Raw genomic sequence first — 20,591 nt, 5'->3', positions numbered from 1 at the left:
AGACAGTGGTGGATAGCTGTAATTACCTTCACTTAGGTGGCTTGCTTACCACGGCTAATGGAGCGGCATGATTACACAGACATCCTGAGGTCCAACTGAGGGTTAGTGTGGTCTGTGTGGACTATTGTGTGCAGGAAGCAGCAATGAGAGAGAAAAAAGCAAGAGGTTAGAGAACCAGAAACATGTTGGTTTGAAGAAGGATTCAGGAATAGAAAAATGGAAAATGAAATGGAAGGGACTGGGGAAGCTTTGCTTTTAACACTGGAGAATTTCCAGAGAATTTTTATTTCAAAGAGTTGTAGGTATCAAGGGTCTCATAGAATAGCAGAATAAGGTATTTACATGGAATCATACTTCAACTATATGAGGGGATATGGTTACTTAAAGAAAACATTAAGTAATGATTTACATTTAAATACAACAGAATAGTCTTTTCCATGGATGTATACTTATTTCCAAACTCATAAAGAAGTACATATTAAATATGTACAACTCTTTATATGTATCAGTCATATCCCGATAAAATGGGTTTTTTTTTGTTGTTTGTTTTTTCAAGCAACTGCCCAGGTTCTCAGGCACAGGAGGCATAGGGAAGGGCTATGACAAGTTTCCAGATATGAAGTTTGCCAACCTTCTTGGACCATTAAGTCTAAAAGCAAGAGACTAGTGAGGGGAGTTTTGCCTTGTCCTATAGAGAACCCATAGCCTTCCCAGAAAATCCTTTGACTGGAAGGTCCACATCTCCTCAGGTTTTTCTCATCTATATTCCAGTTCATGGTCAGGAAGAGAGTGAAAAAAATAAAATAAAAATATTTTGATAACTGTACCTCAGTATAATTGGTGTCCTCTATAACCCTACATATTTTATTTTGTGTATTTAAAAACATTCCAAGAAGGGAGCCCCTACTCATCATCAGACTGCCAGAGGAGTCTGTGGAACACAAGAGGTCAAGAACTCTGCATTGGAGCCTGATATTAAATACAATTAGTAATTAAGGGTGAGTATTTTGTGGGAGAAAGGATAATATTAGCAAAGAAAAAGTAATAAACACATACCACAAATGGATGAGCAACAAAATGTAAAAGAGGGTTCTTTGAATCAGTGGACAAAGAACTTTCCTGACCTTTCCAGCTCTTTGTTCTGGCCCCCGAAAGCTATCACAGTCCTGATTGCCCCCAGAGCCTCTTCTGCCAGGGCACCTGCTTTTGCATAGGCAGCGAGTTCTTTGTCACTAAATGCCGAGAGTATCTGGACAGAAGAGAAACAGTCATGACTTTTATACATGGAGAAAAGTTAAAAGACAGTTTGGGCAATTCCTTAATGTACTTTTCATTCCTGAGCCCTTATGCTTTACCAAACATGGAAGTCACATAGCTAATGACACTTGGTGCAAGAGATCCAAAGGCTGTCTGCACCTCCCACAAAGGCTAGAATTGATCCACCTGGTGACAGAAGTCATGAGGAAAGGGAAATCCACATATAATTCTCTAAATAGTATATTCTGGAACAGTGTCAAATTCCACATTTAAGATACTGTTTTCTCTGTTTAAGGTAAATAAAATAAAACCTTATACTTTGAAAGATATCACCATGTTTTCTTTTATTGTGTCAGGGTTTTTAACTACTGTGAAAATAGTATTTTCAGATTTACTCATGGGCATTCTACTAAATAATAAGATGGTTAAATAAGATGTTTCAGGAGAAAAGTAAACAAAATATCAAAACAAAAGAGATGTAAGTAACAAGTACCTTTCTAAGAAAATTATCTGTAATAGAGTGGGCTAATCTGGTTAAAGCACAATACATTCATGGGCGAAATACCATGGTGAAACCTCTTAAACAAAGAATATACACTTGAAAAATGAAAGACTGGAATGAAAAAAGGTCCTATTTGGGAGTGGGTATTGGAGCAAGGGGGAAGGATAAATGGAGAGGGTGAAGAAAGGGGAAAATGGTCAATGGACTTTGTATACTTGTATGAAAGTAGAACAATGAAACCGGTTGAGATTATTTTTAGTGGTAATGGCAGGGAGGTAGTGGCGGGAGAGGTAGTAAGGGACAATGATGGAGGGGATGAACCTAACCAAGGTACATTATAAATATATATGGAAATGCCACAGTGAAAAATGAAATCCCCCATACAAGTAATATATGCTAATAAAAATATAAAAGAAAATCATCAACCCCAGAATGGACAAAAATTGCAAGTAAAATTTCTCAACTCTGAAGTATTGACAAATAAAGCAGATTATGTATATTTCATACAAGGAAAATCTGACAGAATGCCACAAAATTGTAATGGGTAACAATGGAAGATAAATAGAACAAATCCCAACTCTTTAAAAATTTTTATATTCATGTAATAATTTTGAGGAATGTTATATTTTAAAATTGTTTTTTCTTAAATAAGTACATAACTATATATTCCATTTAAACTACTGTGTCAGAAGATTTAACCAAAGATATATATAACCCTGAAACTGAGGTTAGAACTCTGACATTTTGATTCAGATTAAAAATTAAATTCCTTATTAAAGCTCCATATGAACAACATGTTTCTGGATGTGGTTTCACCAGACACAGATCTGTACAAATAGCAGCACTCTGGATATTAAGGATAACTCTGTATGTGTGGGCTAACACACGAAAATGCCCAGGTTTCACAGACCTTTGCCCAAACAGCTGCAGAGAGCCCCAGGAGAGGGCTGATGGCCATTATCACAAGGGTGAGCTTCCAGCCTCTGATGAATCCCACTATGAATCCTGCAAAAAACGTGGCTATTGCTTGAAAGAACATTCCAACCTTGTCACCAATTCCTTCACTGATTTTGGAGATGTCACTAAAAAAGATCACACCTAAGTGGTTACAGGCAGGAGATCTTTGATTAGAAAGGTGAAGTAGACAGTTAACAAACACAAAGACAAAACATGTTTATACTACTCTGTCTGTCAGAATCTGAGCCTCTTGAATAATATTTTCTTCTTTTGTACCTAAATACTGTACAAAAGAAGAAATTCAGAATTTGTTCTTATTTTTAAGAAATTAGTATTTTAAAAATTGATATTATGAAATTAGTTAATCCTGTTACAGAAGCATAACATTTTGAACATATGAATCAGTTTTTCTTAACTAATTCATTTGAATACTTTTATTTTTTTATTGTACTGGGTGGGGGTACATTGTGGCATTTACAAAAGTTCTTAGGATGTATCAAGTATATCATACTTGAATTCACCCCCTCAAAGCAGGAGTTAAGCTTACACTTCTAATCCTAGATACTCAAGAGGTGGAGTTCAAGAGGATCAACAGTTCAAGGCCAGAAAGGGCAAAAAGTTTGAGAGACCCTACCTCAACCAGTTAAAAAAAAAAAGGCTGGGTGTGGTGGCACACACCTATCATACAAGCTATGCAATAAGCATAAACAAGAGTACTGTGTCCAGGCCGGGCTGAATATAAACTATATATTCTTTGAATAACTATTTCAGTTATTCAAAGAATAACTGAAAACAAAAAAGTGATCGCGGCATGGGGGTGCGTTCAAGAGGTAGAGCATCTGTCTGGTGAGGCCTTCAATTCAAACCCCAATACCAACCAAAAAAATTTTAAAAAGCCAGAGTTAGGAAGGGCATTGCAACAGAAAGAAGTATTATTTCCTATTATAATTTGAGCATTCCTAATCCAAACATTCAAAATCTGAAAGTCTTTTGAGACAGGGTCTCAATATGTAGCCCAGACTGGCCTGGACTTGATATCCTCTTGCCTGTCTCCCGAGTGCTAGGATTATAAGCACATACCACCATGCCCAGCAAAAACCTAAAAGGTATCGATCTTTTGGGGTGTTTTTGGGATGAGTCTTGAAATTAGGGCCTTGCCATTGCTACTCTACCACTCGAGCCACACCCCCAGCCCTTTTTCTTTTAGTTATTTTTTGAACAGGGTCTCACGTTTATGCCTGGGCTGGCCAGGACTGCAATTCTCCTATTTGTGTTTGCTTTGTGCATAGCTGGGATGACAGACATATGCCACTGAGCCCAGCTTTTTTATTGGTTGAGATGGGGTCTTGTGAACTTCCCTCTGGGCTGGCCTTGAGCCACAGTCCTCCAAATCTCTGCCTCCTGATAGCTAGTGTTATAGGCGTGAGCCCCCTTACCCAGCTTGGCCTTGAACTTTTGATTCTCCTGCCTCAGCCTCCCCACTTCAGTCTCCTGAATGCTGGGATTGCAGCTGTGGACCTCCACACCCAGTGATTGAAACCTTGGTACTCAAAAAGTTTCAGATTCTGGAACATTTCAGATTTTGGATATTCAGATTAAAGATGCTCAATGGTAAAGTTTATGCAAATATTTCAAAATCCAAAAACCTCCAAAATTGCAAACACTTCAAATAAAGAAGCATTTTAGATAAGGGATATTCAACCTCTATAGGGAGGTAATAGGAAAGAGCTCCTTGTTTCAATCTGGCTATTCCCACAATAGCCAGTGTGATCCTTTGAAAACAGAAATCTGACCATTTTACTCAAAGGTCAGCTCAAAAATTTACAGTGGCTGCCATTTCTTTCAGAGTGAAAGACCTAGTCCTTCCCAAGGCTTTTAAGGTCCCAAATGCCTTAATCCTCCCTCCTTTACCGACCTCATCAATTTACTATGCTCTCGCCAGAACACCCCCAGTCAGGAAAAGTTTACCATCTATCTCCCCTACTGGAACATAAGCACACAGAGATGGCTGCTTTGTTCACTGATATCCCCAAATCCACAGATGCTTAGCATAAATAGATCCTCAAATATTTGTTAAGTGAGTGAAGAGTCAACTCTTAACCAAAGCAAATCTTTTTGTGATCAAGGCAATCATTTATTTATCCATTCAGCTGTCTTTTTTGAAGATCTAGTACCTGTCAGGCCCCGTAGTAAGCACCATGAGAAATAAGGAGTAAACCTACTAATTTTGGGGAAAAAAACTAACAGATATTGAAGATCTGTTGTACATAAACTATTGATGCCTCTAGAAATGACTACCACTTGATCTGGTATATTTTTTGCTTAAAATCTTTCCTTGACAAATTTTCACATAGTGCTTTGGGTCTTTATGAAAATGTAGCATGACTATACTTACTCTGTTAGCCGTGTATTGAGTTCGGTGGTGTCATTGATGTCAAACCAGCCTATTTCCTGTTGTAGAATAGCATGAAAAAATTTTTGCCTAATTTTCTTAATCTGTCGACCAGCTGCCAAAGTCCAAAATGAAACTTGTATATAGGCAGCCACAAGAACTCCAGCACCTAATCCTGAGTAGTAATAGGCATATCTGGAAAACAATTGGAAAGGCTCATTTAGATATTGTTCTTTATTAATCTTTTTCAGGAGAAATTTTCAGAATTAGAAATTAACCAGTTTATTAAACCATTCACCAAGATATGTAGGACATTATAACAAATGCACATGGAGTTTTTTCTTTCTTCTTAAATTGTAAGAGGATGTGCTCCATGATGACAAATCTCTTTACTTGAACCAGTGAAAACAGAGATATTGTGGTTAACTGCAAATAAAATGGTCTCAATTCTTCATTTTTAACTCATGATAACTCATTGTTTAACTCCTTTTTCATAACTGTATACTAGGCTCACATATCTTATTATACTGAAAAGGTTCACAACTATTTCCATACTGCAAATATAGGAATAAACAGAGCAAATAAAATGATTCTTGGTGTAAGTTTTCCCATATTTTTTACACAAAGAACCAAAAACTTCTTCCATTTGATGGAATTTTAAAATATATTTTAAATAATATGATATAATGTCATGAATTCAAATTACTTTGGAGTGAAAGTTTAACCAGATAAGTAGAAAGTTAATGTCTTTAAAAATAATGCAATTCCAATACTTTCAAATACATATTTTTTTTCTTTTCTTTTTTCTTCTTTTTGGTGGGACTGGGTTTTGAATGTAGGCCTTCATGCTTGCAAAGCTGGCACTCTACTGCTTGAGCCATGCCTCCAGTCCTCAGATATATTTCAAATCTAATTTTGCAAACTATTTCCAGATAGAAGCCTTTCAGGCCTACTTGAGCACACAGACAGTACTCATTTTAATCAGTAAGATTAGCTGATTTTCAATTATGCAAGTGCTGTGTTACAGGTTTTCGGGACTTCTATTAAGACAGAAAGGGGGAGCAGGAGGAATGTCATAAGTGACACTATTGGGTCAACTGACAAAACTGGAATACAGATGATAGACTAGATCACAGCACCATATCAATATTAAATTCACTGATATTGATAACTGCACTGTGACTATATAAGAAAATAGCTTAATTCTTAGGAATCACAATGAAGTGAAGAGTTATGACATATGCAACTTTCTTGAAACTGGGGTTTGGGACACAAATGATTAAGGTGGTGTGGTTTAAGAGCAAAGGTGTTGTGTGTGTCTTCTTACATCTCTGTAGTTTGGAATTATATTCAAATGAAACATTAAAAATAATATACCATACATATATTCATATACATATACATATACACATACACATATACCTAGTCATTTCTTCTTCCAAAATTCTGCCTGGATTTAGCATCGACAATGAAAAATTCACTAAATAAAAACAAAACAAAAACACTTTTAAAAGGTTGAACTATTAATAGGTATTGCCATACTTTTAAAATTTATTAAGAATTTAATTTTTTAAAAGAATTTATAAATATATGAACTATATAGAAATACATAAGCTATATATGAACTATATATTAAAAGATGCTGTAGTTAAGTTTCTCTAAGAAAATCTCTCTCATTTTCTTTTCCTACTCAACTACAGAACTCAAGGGTTTAGGTACAGGATATCCTGGGCCCAGATGGGGGATATAAGCTCTCCCAGTCTCTGCCCATCTTAGCATTCTTGAACAGTTAGCAAAGTAGCTCCCTGATGCAGGACGAAGGGGCTGGTGAAGAAGGCAGGGCACAGGGAGCCACAAAGTATATGGAAAGCAGAGGAGGCAAAAAGAAATGGCTAAAATAGAAAACATAAGTTTTAATAGATACTTTTTTCTCTTGGTGGCTCAAAGTACTTTACAAATACTTGCTTCTATAAATTTTAGCTTTATAGCTATGTTTTGCTCTTACATGCATCTTTATGGCAATAAGTAAAGAAAAGGCCAAATGACATCCATTGCAAAGAAGGAAAAATTAAAAACAGGGAAGACAATAGAGTTGCTCAAAGATGAGTCACTGGATCACTGCAATTAGTCAACTCCTGCATTCCATGCCTTGTTTCTAGCAGCTCTATACTCTGGTATTTTTAAAGCAGTATTAACTGAAAGGAAATACATTATCTATTAAATTGAGCTAATTTGATAAAATGTCAGAGTCCTAGTTTTCATGTTTTATTCATTTATTTTTGCCTTGTTTTGTTTTGACACGGGGGGTCTTACTGTGTAGCCCAGACTGGACTCAAACTCACCATGCTCTTACCTTAGTCTCCCAAGTGCTGGAATTATAGGCATATACCATCACACTTGGCTTCCTGTTTTAATAATAGCTAACATTTATTGAATATCTGTTAGATGCTAGGAACTGTTCTGAGCACTTTACATGTACGAATTCATTTAATTTTCAAAACAAATTATGAGGTAGGACTATTTTCTGAGTCCTCATTTTACAGAAGGAGAAACTGAGGCAGAGAGAAATAAACTTATCCAATGCCACATAGCTAGTAGTGGTAATGCTGAAAGTCAGTCCAGCAGTGTTGCCTGTGCTGTAATACTATTTTATTGAGTGATTGTGTAGCAATGACTTATTTCCTCTTTTTAAAAAAATACAAAGTGAAAAAAGTAAAAACCAAACAGTCTATATCTACTGGATCCAGGAAATAATAGTATAGACTATCACCACAGCCTGATTGAGAAAATCTACCAAGGAGGTATTTCCCATTTGTCTTGGTTCAAGATGAGAAAGTGCTCTGTCTTTGTTTCTTTATCATGTGTAAATAGCCCAGAGGTCATGTTTTCTGGGTGTTTTGTACCCTCCTTATTTTTTTCCAAGGGGATATAAGATTCAGGTTTATTTAAAACCTAAACTATTGACAGGATCCATTACCAGGCAGTGGTCCTGATGGTGACATAATCTTTTCCTACTGATGTGAAATGTTTCAGGTTAGCTTGTGACCATGCTCAGATCCTGCAGGATTTCACCCCTATTTTAAGTCTTCTTATCAATTCAGTTCCTGTGCTCATTTCCTTCCTGAGTTCTTAAATATGGAAATTGGAACAGTGTTTGGAGCTACAGGCATTAAGCTATTCTAATGCTATGGTATCTGTAGAAATAAATTTCAGGGTCTCCTCACTCTGAATTTAGAAATTAGAAGTCTTTAAAAAGTTCTCCTCTCCTCCAACACCTACCTCAAATTTTTAAATTTTCTTCATAAGAATATCATGTATCAAATTGATTCTCCCCCTTAGTAAATAAGAATCTATGAACATTCCAGATTTGACCTGTTCCTTCCTCAGAGTTCCAGGCCAAGAATGGAATCTAATGCCAGATTAGTAACAAGAGCGGCCATAGAGCTGCCAGGAAGCCCAGAGTGTCAGCTGCCTGTGTTGGTGGCTGGAGACAAGAAAGACAAATGTGTGTCAGTGGTTCCCGAAGAGTCAGGGGATTCTGGTTGAGGTCTTATACATGCTACCTAAGATGATTCAGTCTCACAAACAATCCCCACGTGGTCATCTATTTTGGTCTTTTAAAAATCATTGAGAACTTGAAAAAAATACAGATGTCCATGCTCCCTCCAGGCTCAATTAAACCAGAGCCTTTTGGCCAAGTTAGAAAAGTTGGAGTGGGGGGCGGGCAGTATTGGGGTTTGAACTCAGGGCCTCATGCTTGCAAACAGCCACACTCCCAGTCCTTTATGCTTTATTTTTCACATAGGGTCTGGTACTTTGTCCAGAACTGGCCACAAATGATCCTCTACCTTGGCCTCCCGTGTGGCTGGGTTATAAGTGTGCAACACCATAGTTTTTTAAAGCACCCCAGTTGAGTCTAATGTGACAGGATGGAAAACTCACACACTGGTCCATTTGCATGCTTCTATAACAAGGAAATGGGGAATTGCTGTTCATTTTAGAGAACTCCCATATAATTCATCCATGTTACAGATGGAGAAACAGAATCTTAGACTACTTGTTTCATTTCCAAATTCTCAGCTAGTTTTCCTCAACATTTATTGGTCATTTATTATGTTTTAGATACTTTACATAAATCCACCCAATTTAATTCTATCAGTAAACATATGATTACCTTTCAAACATGAGAACAGTAAGGACTACAGAGGTTAAGCAACTTCCCCCGGGCCACACAGTAGGTGAGTGGGGAATCTGAATAAATGCATACATAGGTAGGGAAGCAGAATCCTCACTGTCACACTGAAGTCTTAAAGTAAATCAATGTCTGCTTTTTCTTCCTTTTTTTCATTCTCTCTAGGACTGCTTTTATCATATAGAATTACTCAGTACAAAACAAAGCTGCTGTAAGTTCAGGCAGCTTGGGCACTATGTACAGTGAATGTAACGTGGGGTTCAAACATGCCATGTCTTTTCAACCATAAAACAATGCAATCACATCCAAGGTGCAGAAATTTCCTCACTGAGTTGTCTAGATTATTATAGTCAAATAGACTTGGCATAAACGATATCAAATTCTTTGATACTCTGCAGATGAACTGTTTTCTGACTCTGTATTTAAGGTTTTGGATGAGAAATGTCTTGTGCATAGTTTCTACAACGGAGTCATTGTGAGGGAACAATTCTGTCATAGAGTAGCTTCTTTCTGTTGACAAGGATGAACTCTGTTACAATAAGTCATTGTCAGATCCTCTTGTAATTTAAACCTTTTTCTTTTCAAACATTCCATTCTCATTTGGCTTCCATAGACTCTAAATAAACTTCTCTATTTGGTGAGCTTGGACCTCAGCTAAAACACCTTACCTGTTTCTAATTCCCATGATTTTTGCTAAAATACACTTCTAGACATATCAATGAGCACTCTGAATTTAGAGTATCTTTTAAAGACTTCATTTTTTCCAAACAGATATGACAACATTACTTTTACAAACTACCAAGAATGAATATTGGAAACTCATAACATTTGAGGGACTTCTAATTCCAAATCCTCTGAGACAGCTAGTAGGCCAAATGACAACGTGGTGACTGAGAACCAAAGGTCATACACTGAGTGTTTATAATTTGCAGACTACAAAGACAAAGTTGGCAACTCTCTTGAGTTTATCACTCCAGCAATCACTTGCTCGTGCAGTTCCCCAGAGAGACCTCGAATTTGGCCTTGGTCACAGCACACAGCACCTGTCTGCCATGTCCAGCTTCAAAGCCATTTGATTGCATAATTAGGAGCAAGTAAAAGCCAAGTAAACTTCTCCAAAATAAGCAATTAAGCAAAATAAGCAATTTGTGGAATTATTCTGATGCTTGTAAAAACAAAAACAGGACCAAGAAAACTGGTCAAAAAATGAACTCATCTGTGATAAATCAATTGAATCGCATTGTTTTAATCTGATTTTAAATTTTTAAAAATTTAACTGTGATAAAATACATATAACATAAATGTTACCATTTAACTATTTTTAAGTGAAGATCTTCAGTACTATTAAATATACTCATATTGTTGTACAACCAGCCTTCTGAACTTTTTCATCTTGCAAAATTGAAATGCTATGCCCATTAAACAACAGTTACCCATATCACCTCTGCCTAAACTCTGATCATCACCAATATGCTTGCTATATCTATAAACTTAACCACTCCAGATACCTCATATAAGTGGTATATATATTATGTATAATATATAACTACTCCAGATACCTCATACCAGTCTTGTTGATTGGCTTATTTTATTTAGCATAATGTCCTCAAGGTATATCCATGTTGAAGCATGTTCCATAATTTTCTTCCTTTTAAAGGCTGAATAATATTTCATTGTGTGTATATACCACATTTTATTTATCAATTCTTCCATTAATCTGATTTTTAAACCCTGAATAGAAATCAATTTTTATTGATGTGTTCCATTATGATCACCATTCTGACATATATGTAATTAATATGTAATATATACATAATTAATATGGAATAGACCTGGATTGTCTAAGAAGTAAAAGGAAAACAAATAGAAAATTCCTACTTCTCCCACTTACTTAGAGATTTTTAAACTATCCTGTCCTATTCCAGTTTCATCTTTACAGTGTTTGCCTTAAGGTTTCGGTCACAGATGAAGCATAAGAAATCCATTTGAAACGTTTGCAAACGTATTTTTTTCTCCTAGAGAAAGCATAATTACTTATTGTGGGTAAATAAGCACGGTAATGATCACGGTTGGGATGGTAGAAAGACCTGGATTTGAATTCTGCTCTTAGACTCACCAGCAGTGTACTATGGACAGGTTATTTATTCTCTCCAAGTCTTTGTTTTTTCATATATCACAGAAAGATAATTATATCACCTTCTGTATAGGATTGCTCTTATGAGGGTAGGAGAAATAGTGTATAAAAAGTGCTTGGCATAGGACCTAGCACATAGTAAACACAGCAAAAGAACACTATATTTGCTGTTTTATGAAGATTCTTTTCATAGAATAAACAAAACTGCTTTTGTAAGAGCTCACTTTAACTATTCAAAGGACGCTTTTACTGAATTTGTAAAAGTCATTACTACACAACATTCATATAAACATATCCTATGTTATTAATCAAGCAATCACATGCTCTTATATAATTATACTTAACATCTGACAACAGCAACTAAACATGCAGTTCTCAATCAGTGAACACTGAAAATTCTTATGGAATGCTAGCTTAATGATAGAGTGAGTTTTTGTCAGTTATCTTTGCAATGAAAGCTACCTTTCTTTTATCAGTTTGTATTTAATTCTACTATCTATGCACCAATAAAGCTTCACTCAGTTTTCTCCAGTCTAGTGGCTTCAAAGTCTCTTGGAGGAATTGAGCCTCAGACTTGGTAGAAACCACAAAATCTTCCTTTCTACACTGAATTTGGGTAACATGAAAATTAGTACACCTATTGGATTCCTACTCCAGTAGTGTTGCCAGGTCTCCTCTTATAGGTGACATTAACTCATGGGGACTCAGTAATTATAGTGAGTTTCTTTGGATTCAAATTGAATCCAGTCACTATTTAATGAAGGGTCATATCCAGTTCTAACCAAACTGGTTTATCCGAAAAATTACACACAGAAAAATGGGTATAATTTTTTTAAAGTGAGGTAGTAGGAGAGAAAAAAATAAAACCCCCAAACAAGCTAAGCACAGCTAAGAAATACTGCTATGCTAACTGATGTATTTCAGAACCCGTCAAATCACTAATGGGAGATACTACACAGATGTGTGTTCTCAAATAGAGTGGCTTCTCTACTTTACTTAGATCAAAGCTTCTATTTATTTCCTAGTCCCGTATTAAAAGTCAAACAGAACACATGCATTTCTTGATATTTAAATAAGCACTTAAAGAATTTTCTAAGAATTTCACAATTCCTTCTGTTCTACTTGGGGTCATCCACATGTCTAAATCATTAAACTAATAGCTGATGAACATTAAAATCAATTTCTAGTATTTTGCCCAGTTAGATAAATATCATGGATTTTTAAAAAGTAGAGAAATGCTTACCTGGCAAGGAGAAATTTCCATAAGGATTAACAAACTTATCAGTCATTTCTCCAAACACTATCATCATGAGGGGAAGACCTGATCCATGAGCTACCGCCATGGTGGTGCCCAGGATCATAAATAATTTATCCTGCCAATCAGAGTATCGGAACTAAAAAAAAATAAAGGAAAGAAAGAAAAGAATAAAGGAAGTAAAGCAATACTTAGCTTACTAAATGGATTTTCTCTTTTCCCATAATTATATGCTCTTTGCATTTTTACTTAAAATCAGAAGTTTACTAGCTGCAAATGAATATATTAGAGAATTACAGTCAAATCATTAACAAATTAATTTCATGATTCTATTTATTTTGTACTCTGTGAAAAAAAATCAGTCTGGTTCTGCTTAATAAGTATTTGATTTAGTTTAATGATTACAATATAATCAGAAGATTTGGTTCCATGAAGAAATACTGTTTTATCTCCCAGAGTTCCTGAGGTAGTAAATTAAGACCATCTAGGGGCAAACACTAAGTTCATTAATTACACATACACACACTCATGGAGACGATGCTCATGCAGAGTCCTGAAGGAGTTAACTGGAGTGTACTGGAGAACTATTGGAGAGTGTGGAGGAAGTAGGGGATGTTTAGGCTTAGACTGAAAAGTAACCTGCACCACCATGGTGCACTTAAGTAACTCCCTGAAGCAGAATTCCTGGAGGTCACATTTCAAGATGTAGGAGAGAATATTAGGGATAGATATAGAAGGTCTGGGGACCAGGGGCCAGGATCTTGGATTTAGATTTAGTACCACCTACAGAGAGGAGGGGGATACCAATTGTCATAGTGAAACACACACGCCCAAAACCTAGCCCCTCCAAAAGACCACTTGAACCACACCTTGAGCCCTTTTGCTCCTATTTTGTTTGTGAGACAGGGTCTCATTAACTTTGTTCAGACTAACCTTGAATTCAGAATCCTGCTACCTCCACTTTCCAGGTAGCTGGGATTATAATTGTGCCCCACTGCGCCTGGCTTCCACTGTCTTTTTAATCTTCTCCAATTTACACCTTTTCTCAACATTTTTGTTTGCCCTATTTATGACTCTCTTTGTTCTTCCTTCTACTTCTGCCTTGCAGAGTATATCTCTTTTCACTTACATTTCCATTTAATAGCTTCCTCTCCATTTCTTAAATCTTTCCTCTCTTTTTAAACTTTTCACTCTGCTCATTCTGCCCCTACCCCCCATCACTATCCTCTTTCGAGAGGTGTTATCAGGAGTACACAATAAATCAGGATGATGGAGTGGTGTCTTTGAAGGCTGAAGCTGAGTCACACTGGGTCAACACCCAGGTGAGTCTGAGTTGGAATTGCATGGTAAAGACTAGGTATGTGTGCAAACTATTCTCAAAGAGTTCCAGAAGTTTATCTGGGGTCCAGGAACAGAGGGGCAAATTCCATCATCAAGCACATAGGGTGAGCATGAGTAATGAAACAAAGGGTCAGAGCCAGGCAGAGCTTGTAATGAAACAAAAAGAAAGGTAAAATCAAGAGAAAATGGGGAAAGAGCTCCAAAAATTGCTATAAGAGGTACCAGTGTCCTTACGGTTAATTTTTAGCGGCTCCTAGAGAAGGAAGGCAGGGTATTGTCAGTACTGACAGAGGTTCTGTCAGTCAAAACACAGGTCAAGTTGTCATGTAATGCTCTTCAGTGGATATTACATGACATTGAGGAAGGGTGTGAATGCTTTTCATGCTAATTGAATTAAATGTAAACATCCAAGTTTAAGTTTAAAATTAGGCAAATTTCATAGCAACATCCTAGATTTGTTTTCAGTGACTTTCAACAAAAATGTATTTCTAATTTCTATTACAGCACAGATTTGTCCTAAACTCTATCAGAATATAGATAGATAGATAGATAGATAGATAGATAGATAGATAGATAGATATAGATATAGACATGTTTTGAGGTAAGTTGGGTGTGGTTGCTCAAGCCTGTAATCCTGGCTACTCAGGAGGACAGTGGTTCCAGATCAGCCCAGGCAAAAAGTTCCAAGATCCCATCTCAACCAATAAAAACTTGGGTATGATGGCATGCTCCTGTCATCCCACCTACAAAGGAAGCTTAAATAGGATGATTGTCCAAGGATGGCCCAGGCATAAAAGTGAGACTCTATTCAAAAAATAAGTAAAAAAAAGGGCTGGTGGCATGGCTCAAGTGGTAGAGCACCTGCCTAGCTAGGCCTTGAGTTCAAACCCTAGTACCACTGACATATTCAGAGGCAGAATAAAGATTAAATTTAAATTCAACTTAGTCTACAATTTTTTTTTTTGGTGGTGATGGTGCTGGGGCTTGAACTCAGAGGCTACACCTTGAGCCACTCCACCAGCTTTTTTTTTTTTTTTTTTGTGATGGGTTTATCGAGATGGGTCTCACAGAACTATTTGCCCAGGTTGGATTCAAACTGTGATCCTCTTGATCTCTGCCTCTTGAGTAGCTATGATGAAGTCAAAACCAAATGAACTTTTCTGTGTTTCTACTTTACAGTGTATACTGGTGTATTTTTTATAGAAGATAGATTTAAAGCCTCTTCATTAAAACCAGACTTCAAACAAAGTATTCTCTGAAGCACTAAATGTTTTTACTCTTACTGAAATTTTTTAAACAACATATTGTAAGGAAGAAGAAGAAAATGAATAGAAACAAAAGTCCAATGTGAACATAGATTTCTTGCTTTTAAAATTTCTGTAGTTAACGATCTCTTTCTTCATACACATGCTTATTTTAAGTTAAATTCTGGGGGACCTTGGTGTGAAGCAAGGAAGAGATGCATTTTCCTAAAATTGATGAGTTTCCATGGTGATACTAATACACTTTGTGTTTTTAATTTCTCCAGTGCAGCAGTGAACTCTACCCAGTGTCACATCCATCCTGCCCTGACTCTCTCATTATCCATCTTGGGCCACTGTCTACAGTAAGCCAAGCTATACAACACAGGCACAGCAGGGAAAATCCATTGCAGCCAATAGACAATCTTCAAATATTTGCTCTATCACTATTGATTCAAATTCCCAAATTTGAATGAAAGATACAATTATTTCCATTTAATATTTCACAGCTTACCAATGTTAATGGTCCAATCAAATTCACTTTCTTCATTTTTTCCCTGTCTTGGTTGCTGTAAAAATATAATTGTTTGCATTTAAAACTGTTATGAAATGTTTCAGTCAATTGGACATAAAGTTGAGTAATTATGATATTCAATTACAATATTTTTAAATATAAAAGAGTGATGGTCACCATTCTCAAAATCATCCAGTTTAAGGAATACTACAAGACAGCCACTAAGTGTAAAGGTAACTGTCCAAGGTACCACAAGGACATATGGATAAATGAGAAATGGCCACCTGTCTTACAGAGAAGATGAATATGTCAACAATGTCTGCCAAATCAATTAAATTATTCTTTTTTCCTAATAAAGAACATGTCAGTCTAAAATTAGTAAAGACTTCTATTCTGAAGGATTGTTGAGATTGGTGTCAGGAAATTCTGTTGTTCTATATTCAAAATAAATCTAGAATTCACTTCTCCCCACTTTTCTTTCTCTCCCCATAAAGAGGAGCCTCCTGCCTACTCTTCCCTATGTCCACCTATGCCCACTTCAGTATATCCACAACCAGAAGCCGAGTCATAATTTGAAATCAAGTCATACTATGTTACTTCTCTGATCAGAAGACCACAATGGCTCCCATTTTTCGCACAGTGAAAGCCAAAAATCTTTATATTAATCCTTAAGGTCCTACATGCTCCATTTCCTTATTGCCTTTCTGGACCCATCTCCCACCCCAACCCCTTCTTACTCCAGCCGGCTTGGTCTTTGTTGTTCTGTGAACACATGGAACATGTTCCCATCTCAGGTCTTTGCACTGTCAGTCACCCTGCAAGGAAGGCTCTTCCCTCAGATAACTGTTCAGCTCTCCCCTCTCATTTCTTTCTAGCCTTTGTTCAAAGATTGCCTTCAAAATAATACCTACTCAACCACTTAAAATTGCTAAACACTTCTTGCACATTCTTGGTTTTCTTAATCTTTATTAATATTTTTATAGCATTCATTACTTCCTAACATTGGCAGAGTCTATTTAGTATTTATATTGTTTATGTCTGTCCTTCATAAAATAATGTAAATTCCATGACGGCAGATTATTTTTTAACTAAAATGCATGTATCCAAGTAGATGATACAATTGTACCTATTAGATTTGATCCCAAATTATGCAGAATATTTATTATAATCACCGGATGAACATCTGCCCCTAAATATGCTCAAAAGAATGTGCTGCAGGCGATTGTAGCATGATTGAAGCAAGCATATAACTAAACTTTATTTGCTCTAGATAACTGATATGGTCCTAATTTGTTCTGCATGAATAATTCTAGGTCTACTTTTATAAAAAGTAGTCATTATATTCAATTTCATAATCTTACAGTCTAACTTGTTCTTAATTTTCTGTATTTATTTCTCTATAGAGTTGTTTTCTTCTTTCCAACAGAAGGCTATGAGCTTCACTTCTGAGAACTTCCTTTGGCTCTGGAGTGTTACTACACCTTTTGCAAGGGACTGCTCCTTTGTACACTCATTAAATGTTCACCAGTGCAACACATAAATAGCCTTCTTCATGAAAATGCCATCTATTAATAGATTCACAGTCGTTCCCAGCCTAAATGCCAGCTGATAAAATCTACATTTTTCTATTGGAAGTGATACTATCCACCCATTTTTGTCAATTCTATAAGGCAAAACTATAACTATTTTCTGTGAATAAGTACCATGCTTCTTAGAAGGAAGAGAGCAATGTCACTGTCCAAACGAGTTAACAGACTAAAATAATGCTTCAGTGTAAGCATCAGATAGGCATATTTTCAGTTAGCTAATCAGGCCCCATGCAGCTTGAGGAGAAACTACTGAACCTGATAAATTATTCTCGGTGACAACTCCATGACACCGGTCAATTAGCTCTGGGTGGCCTGGCATGAACTCAGAGACCTTAATAGCCTCTTAAACTATTTGAGGCTAAAGACAAAAAAGATTCACTATTCCCACAGTGAAAGAGGAAAGAGGCACACACCACAGACTGGGCCTTTCTGCCCCTATAAAAGCCTGTAGCGTGTGCTTAACGAGGGTGGGGGATCCAAACCTAGGGCAAAAGTCAGGGCTGGAGAAAGACACACAAGCAAAGGAAGTGTTGATGTTTCCCACCTTGCATGTGAACAAACGCTGATTTGGAAGCACAGACTAGGGAAGAATTAAGCTGCTCAAGTTCCCCCTCCCTGTACCCAGAGAGGAGAAATAGGGAACCGGCCTACAGATGGGAGGGGGGGGAGGGATGAGACAAGGAGGAAGAGAAGTAACTAACGGGAGGAGGGACGAAGGGAGGAGGGGAGTTTTGCTTAGCTACCCTTGTTCAAAAGCACAACCATCAGCAGCAGATGTCTGATGTTCTATAAGCATGAGTATTCAGAAGATGTACAATGAGAGTTACTTGTAAAAGCTGAAGAGTTATTATATATAAGACGAAGAACATTGTACAACATCGCTATTCATCAAATCACCCCTGCGCACGGAGAAGGGAGCATTTTTGAAGACAGCCTCTTCTCTCTGAACCTGTTCCAAAGGGAGACTCAGCGACATTCCTTGAGGCCGCTTAAAACTTCTGCTTCAAGGTCAGCACCTCAGAGGAGACCTTCCAAACAAGCCTCCCAAAGCTGTCAATGAACTGATTTTTCTGTTTCTTGCCAGGACTGAACTTAGGCCTGTCGATTCACGTGTAACGGAAAAGTCTGTGGCTTCTAGTGATGTACCTGCTGCCGCCTAGTTCAAAGTCGTCTTCCGCAGCTCTGGGGCGCCTGGATGTCAGGTTCCTTGCTGCCTCAAGATCCATCTCCGCCTGGGGAGAAAGCACAGCCTCAGGTCCCAGTGCACCCGGCCCAGCCCCAGGGGACAGCCGCCCGAGGGCCCCGGGGACTTGGCGTGCAGGACCCGCTGCAGCCGCCCATGCTCACCGTCCCCGGGTGTCCCGCCGCGGGGCCCTCACCTCCGACCTGGCTCCTCTCGGGCAGAGCCGCGGGGCGTGCTGGCGCGGCGACCCACAGTCCTGCACTTTGCTCGCCGGGGCTGCGTCCCCGCCCCCCGCACGCGTCCGGCCCAACTACGCCTCCCGCCGCGGCGGGAGCGAGGGCCCCGGCCCGCAGGAGCAGCGCCCGCCCGCCGGCCCCCCTGGTTCAGCAGGCCAGGAGCGCGCCAGGGGCCCAGCCCGCCGCCCTTGCCGCCAGGGGCGCCGGGCCTCAGCTGCCGCCCACCCGGGCCCGAGGCCAGCCCCGGCCCGGCCGCACAGCTGCGACCGATAAGCCTCGGGCCGCCAGTGCCCTCAAGACAGCCCTGCCTGGCGGGTCACCCAAGCACCCGCGAGTGAGTGTCACACGCCCTGGGCGCATCTCATGTGGGGGATAGTTTCCAGACACTCAGCAATCAGGGTGCAGAGGCCCAAGAGGGAGCTGTAGGTTCGCCGGCCACTTCTGCATCCCCAGTTCTGGTGAGATTCAGCCAACTCCAGGGATAGTGAGAGCTATCCTGGTCCAGCCCAGAATCATCACATCATCCATGCTTCTTGGAGAAGAGGAAAATGATGGTACCCTCTTGGTCCCTCGAGACATGGAATTTTAGGGCTAGAAAGGATTTAGTGATCGCCTAGTTAAAAATTCCTTTTTTACATATGAAGAAATGAATACCCAGATTTCTTAAGTCCAAGCTGGTACTGTGTCAGCAGGACCAGAGTTCAGACAAAGCCCCCTGAGTCCCAGCACCTCTGTGAATATTGTTTCTTGTCCCTTCTGATTAATTTCTCCACTTCTCCCAAAAGTGTCTAAAACAAGGAAAGATAAAGCTTTGAAGCTAGTGACTTTCGAACTGCACTCTTCACATCTTATTATCTATGTGATTTTGGATGCTGTCCTCATTTCTCTAGGCCTCAGTATCCTCAGATACAACATGAGGATAAAAACATCTCCCTTACCAGGTTATTATGAGGACTGAATAAGTTAGGAATAAATAAAGTATTAGGTAAAAGTACCTAGTGTTGTACCTAAAACCTGGTACTTGTTCAACATATACAGCTTTCCTTCCTCTAACCAGGTGGCAGGGTTATCTGTTGGTCCTTGCTGTGGCTATGGCTTATTAAAAACAATAGTTTCCTCCATGGTTTTCTTGTGTTCCCAGAGAACTGTAAAACAGTGCACAACATAAGAGATGTTTTCAGAAAGATTCTGGTGTGAATGTCACCTCTACCATTCACTAGCTTTTGGCCTCGAGCAGTTTATTTAATTCTTGATTCAGTCTCTGAATCTGTAAAACATGGATGTTAATAGAATTAGACATAATGTGTGTAAAGTACACCACACATAGAAGACACCTAATAAATGATAGCTATTATCACAGTGAACAGCTCACAAGAGGCAGATGAGGAGTGGGTGGAGGAGGAGCCAGCAGCTCTGGCACTCACACCTATGTGCAGCGTATCTTTCTCTGTCCACTACATTGAGCCTTGAAATAGTATGTAGGGAGTTGACTGAAACTATGGCAGGTTCTGGAATTATGTAATAGATAAGAATTTATTGAATATTTTTTCCTCAAAATGTTTTTTCTTCATATCCAGGCTACCATAGTGTGATTAATCTTGGTTGTTGGCTGGAATGGATTGAGAAAAACCCAGGAGATTAGTAAAGCACACCTCTGGGCGTGTCTGTGAGGGGGCTCCCAGAGACTTTGGATCAGGAGAGCTCTAAGCTGATGCACGGTTTAATCGCATGATGGCCACATAATATGATGGCATTATTGGGAGAAGGTAAGAAGTAGGAGGGGCCTAGTTGATGGAAG

At 38.4% G+C, this 20,591-nt stretch overlaps 1 protein-coding gene across 5 annotated transcripts in view; it reads right to left on the bottom strand.

Annotated features, from left to right (window-relative positions):
* Positions 1 to 18,890, bottom strand: part of Abcb4 (ATP binding cassette subfamily B member 4) — a 55,190-nt gene extending 36,300 nt beyond the window's left edge. For 4 of the 5 annotated variants that reach the window (XM_074064843.1, XM_074064844.1, XM_074064845.1 and 1 more), the window contains exons 1-8: positions 18,754 to 18,890; positions 18,521 to 18,606; positions 15,786 to 15,840; positions 12,678 to 12,828; positions 6,531 to 6,588; positions 5,112 to 5,303; positions 2,670 to 2,841; positions 1,125 to 1,249 (exon numbers count right to left, since the gene is read on the bottom strand). In XM_074064843.1, coding sequence (XP_073920944.1) covers positions 1,125 to 1,249; positions 2,670 to 2,841; positions 5,112 to 5,303; positions 6,531 to 6,588; positions 12,678 to 12,828; positions 15,786 to 15,840; positions 18,521 to 18,600 — 833 coding nt within the window. In that variant the 5' untranslated portion in view covers positions 18,601 to 18,606; positions 18,754 to 18,890. Of the gene's footprint in view, positions 1 to 1,124; positions 1,250 to 2,669; positions 2,842 to 5,111; positions 5,304 to 6,530; positions 6,589 to 12,677; positions 12,829 to 15,785; positions 15,841 to 18,520; positions 18,607 to 18,721 lie in introns of all 5 variants that reach the window. The other variant, XM_020167904.2, reaches the window with a different exon arrangement.
* Between the last annotated feature and the right edge of the window lie 1,701 nt (positions 18,891 to 20,591).

Source organism: Castor canadensis, chromosome 2 (assembly GCF_047511655.1).
Source record: "Castor canadensis chromosome 2, mCasCan1.hap1v2, whole genome shotgun sequence".
Taxonomy (NCBI): domain Eukaryota; kingdom Metazoa; phylum Chordata; class Mammalia; order Rodentia; family Castoridae; genus Castor; species Castor canadensis.
Note: the sequence above shows the minus strand (reverse complement) of the source record. Positions and strands in the feature narration are given on the sequence as shown.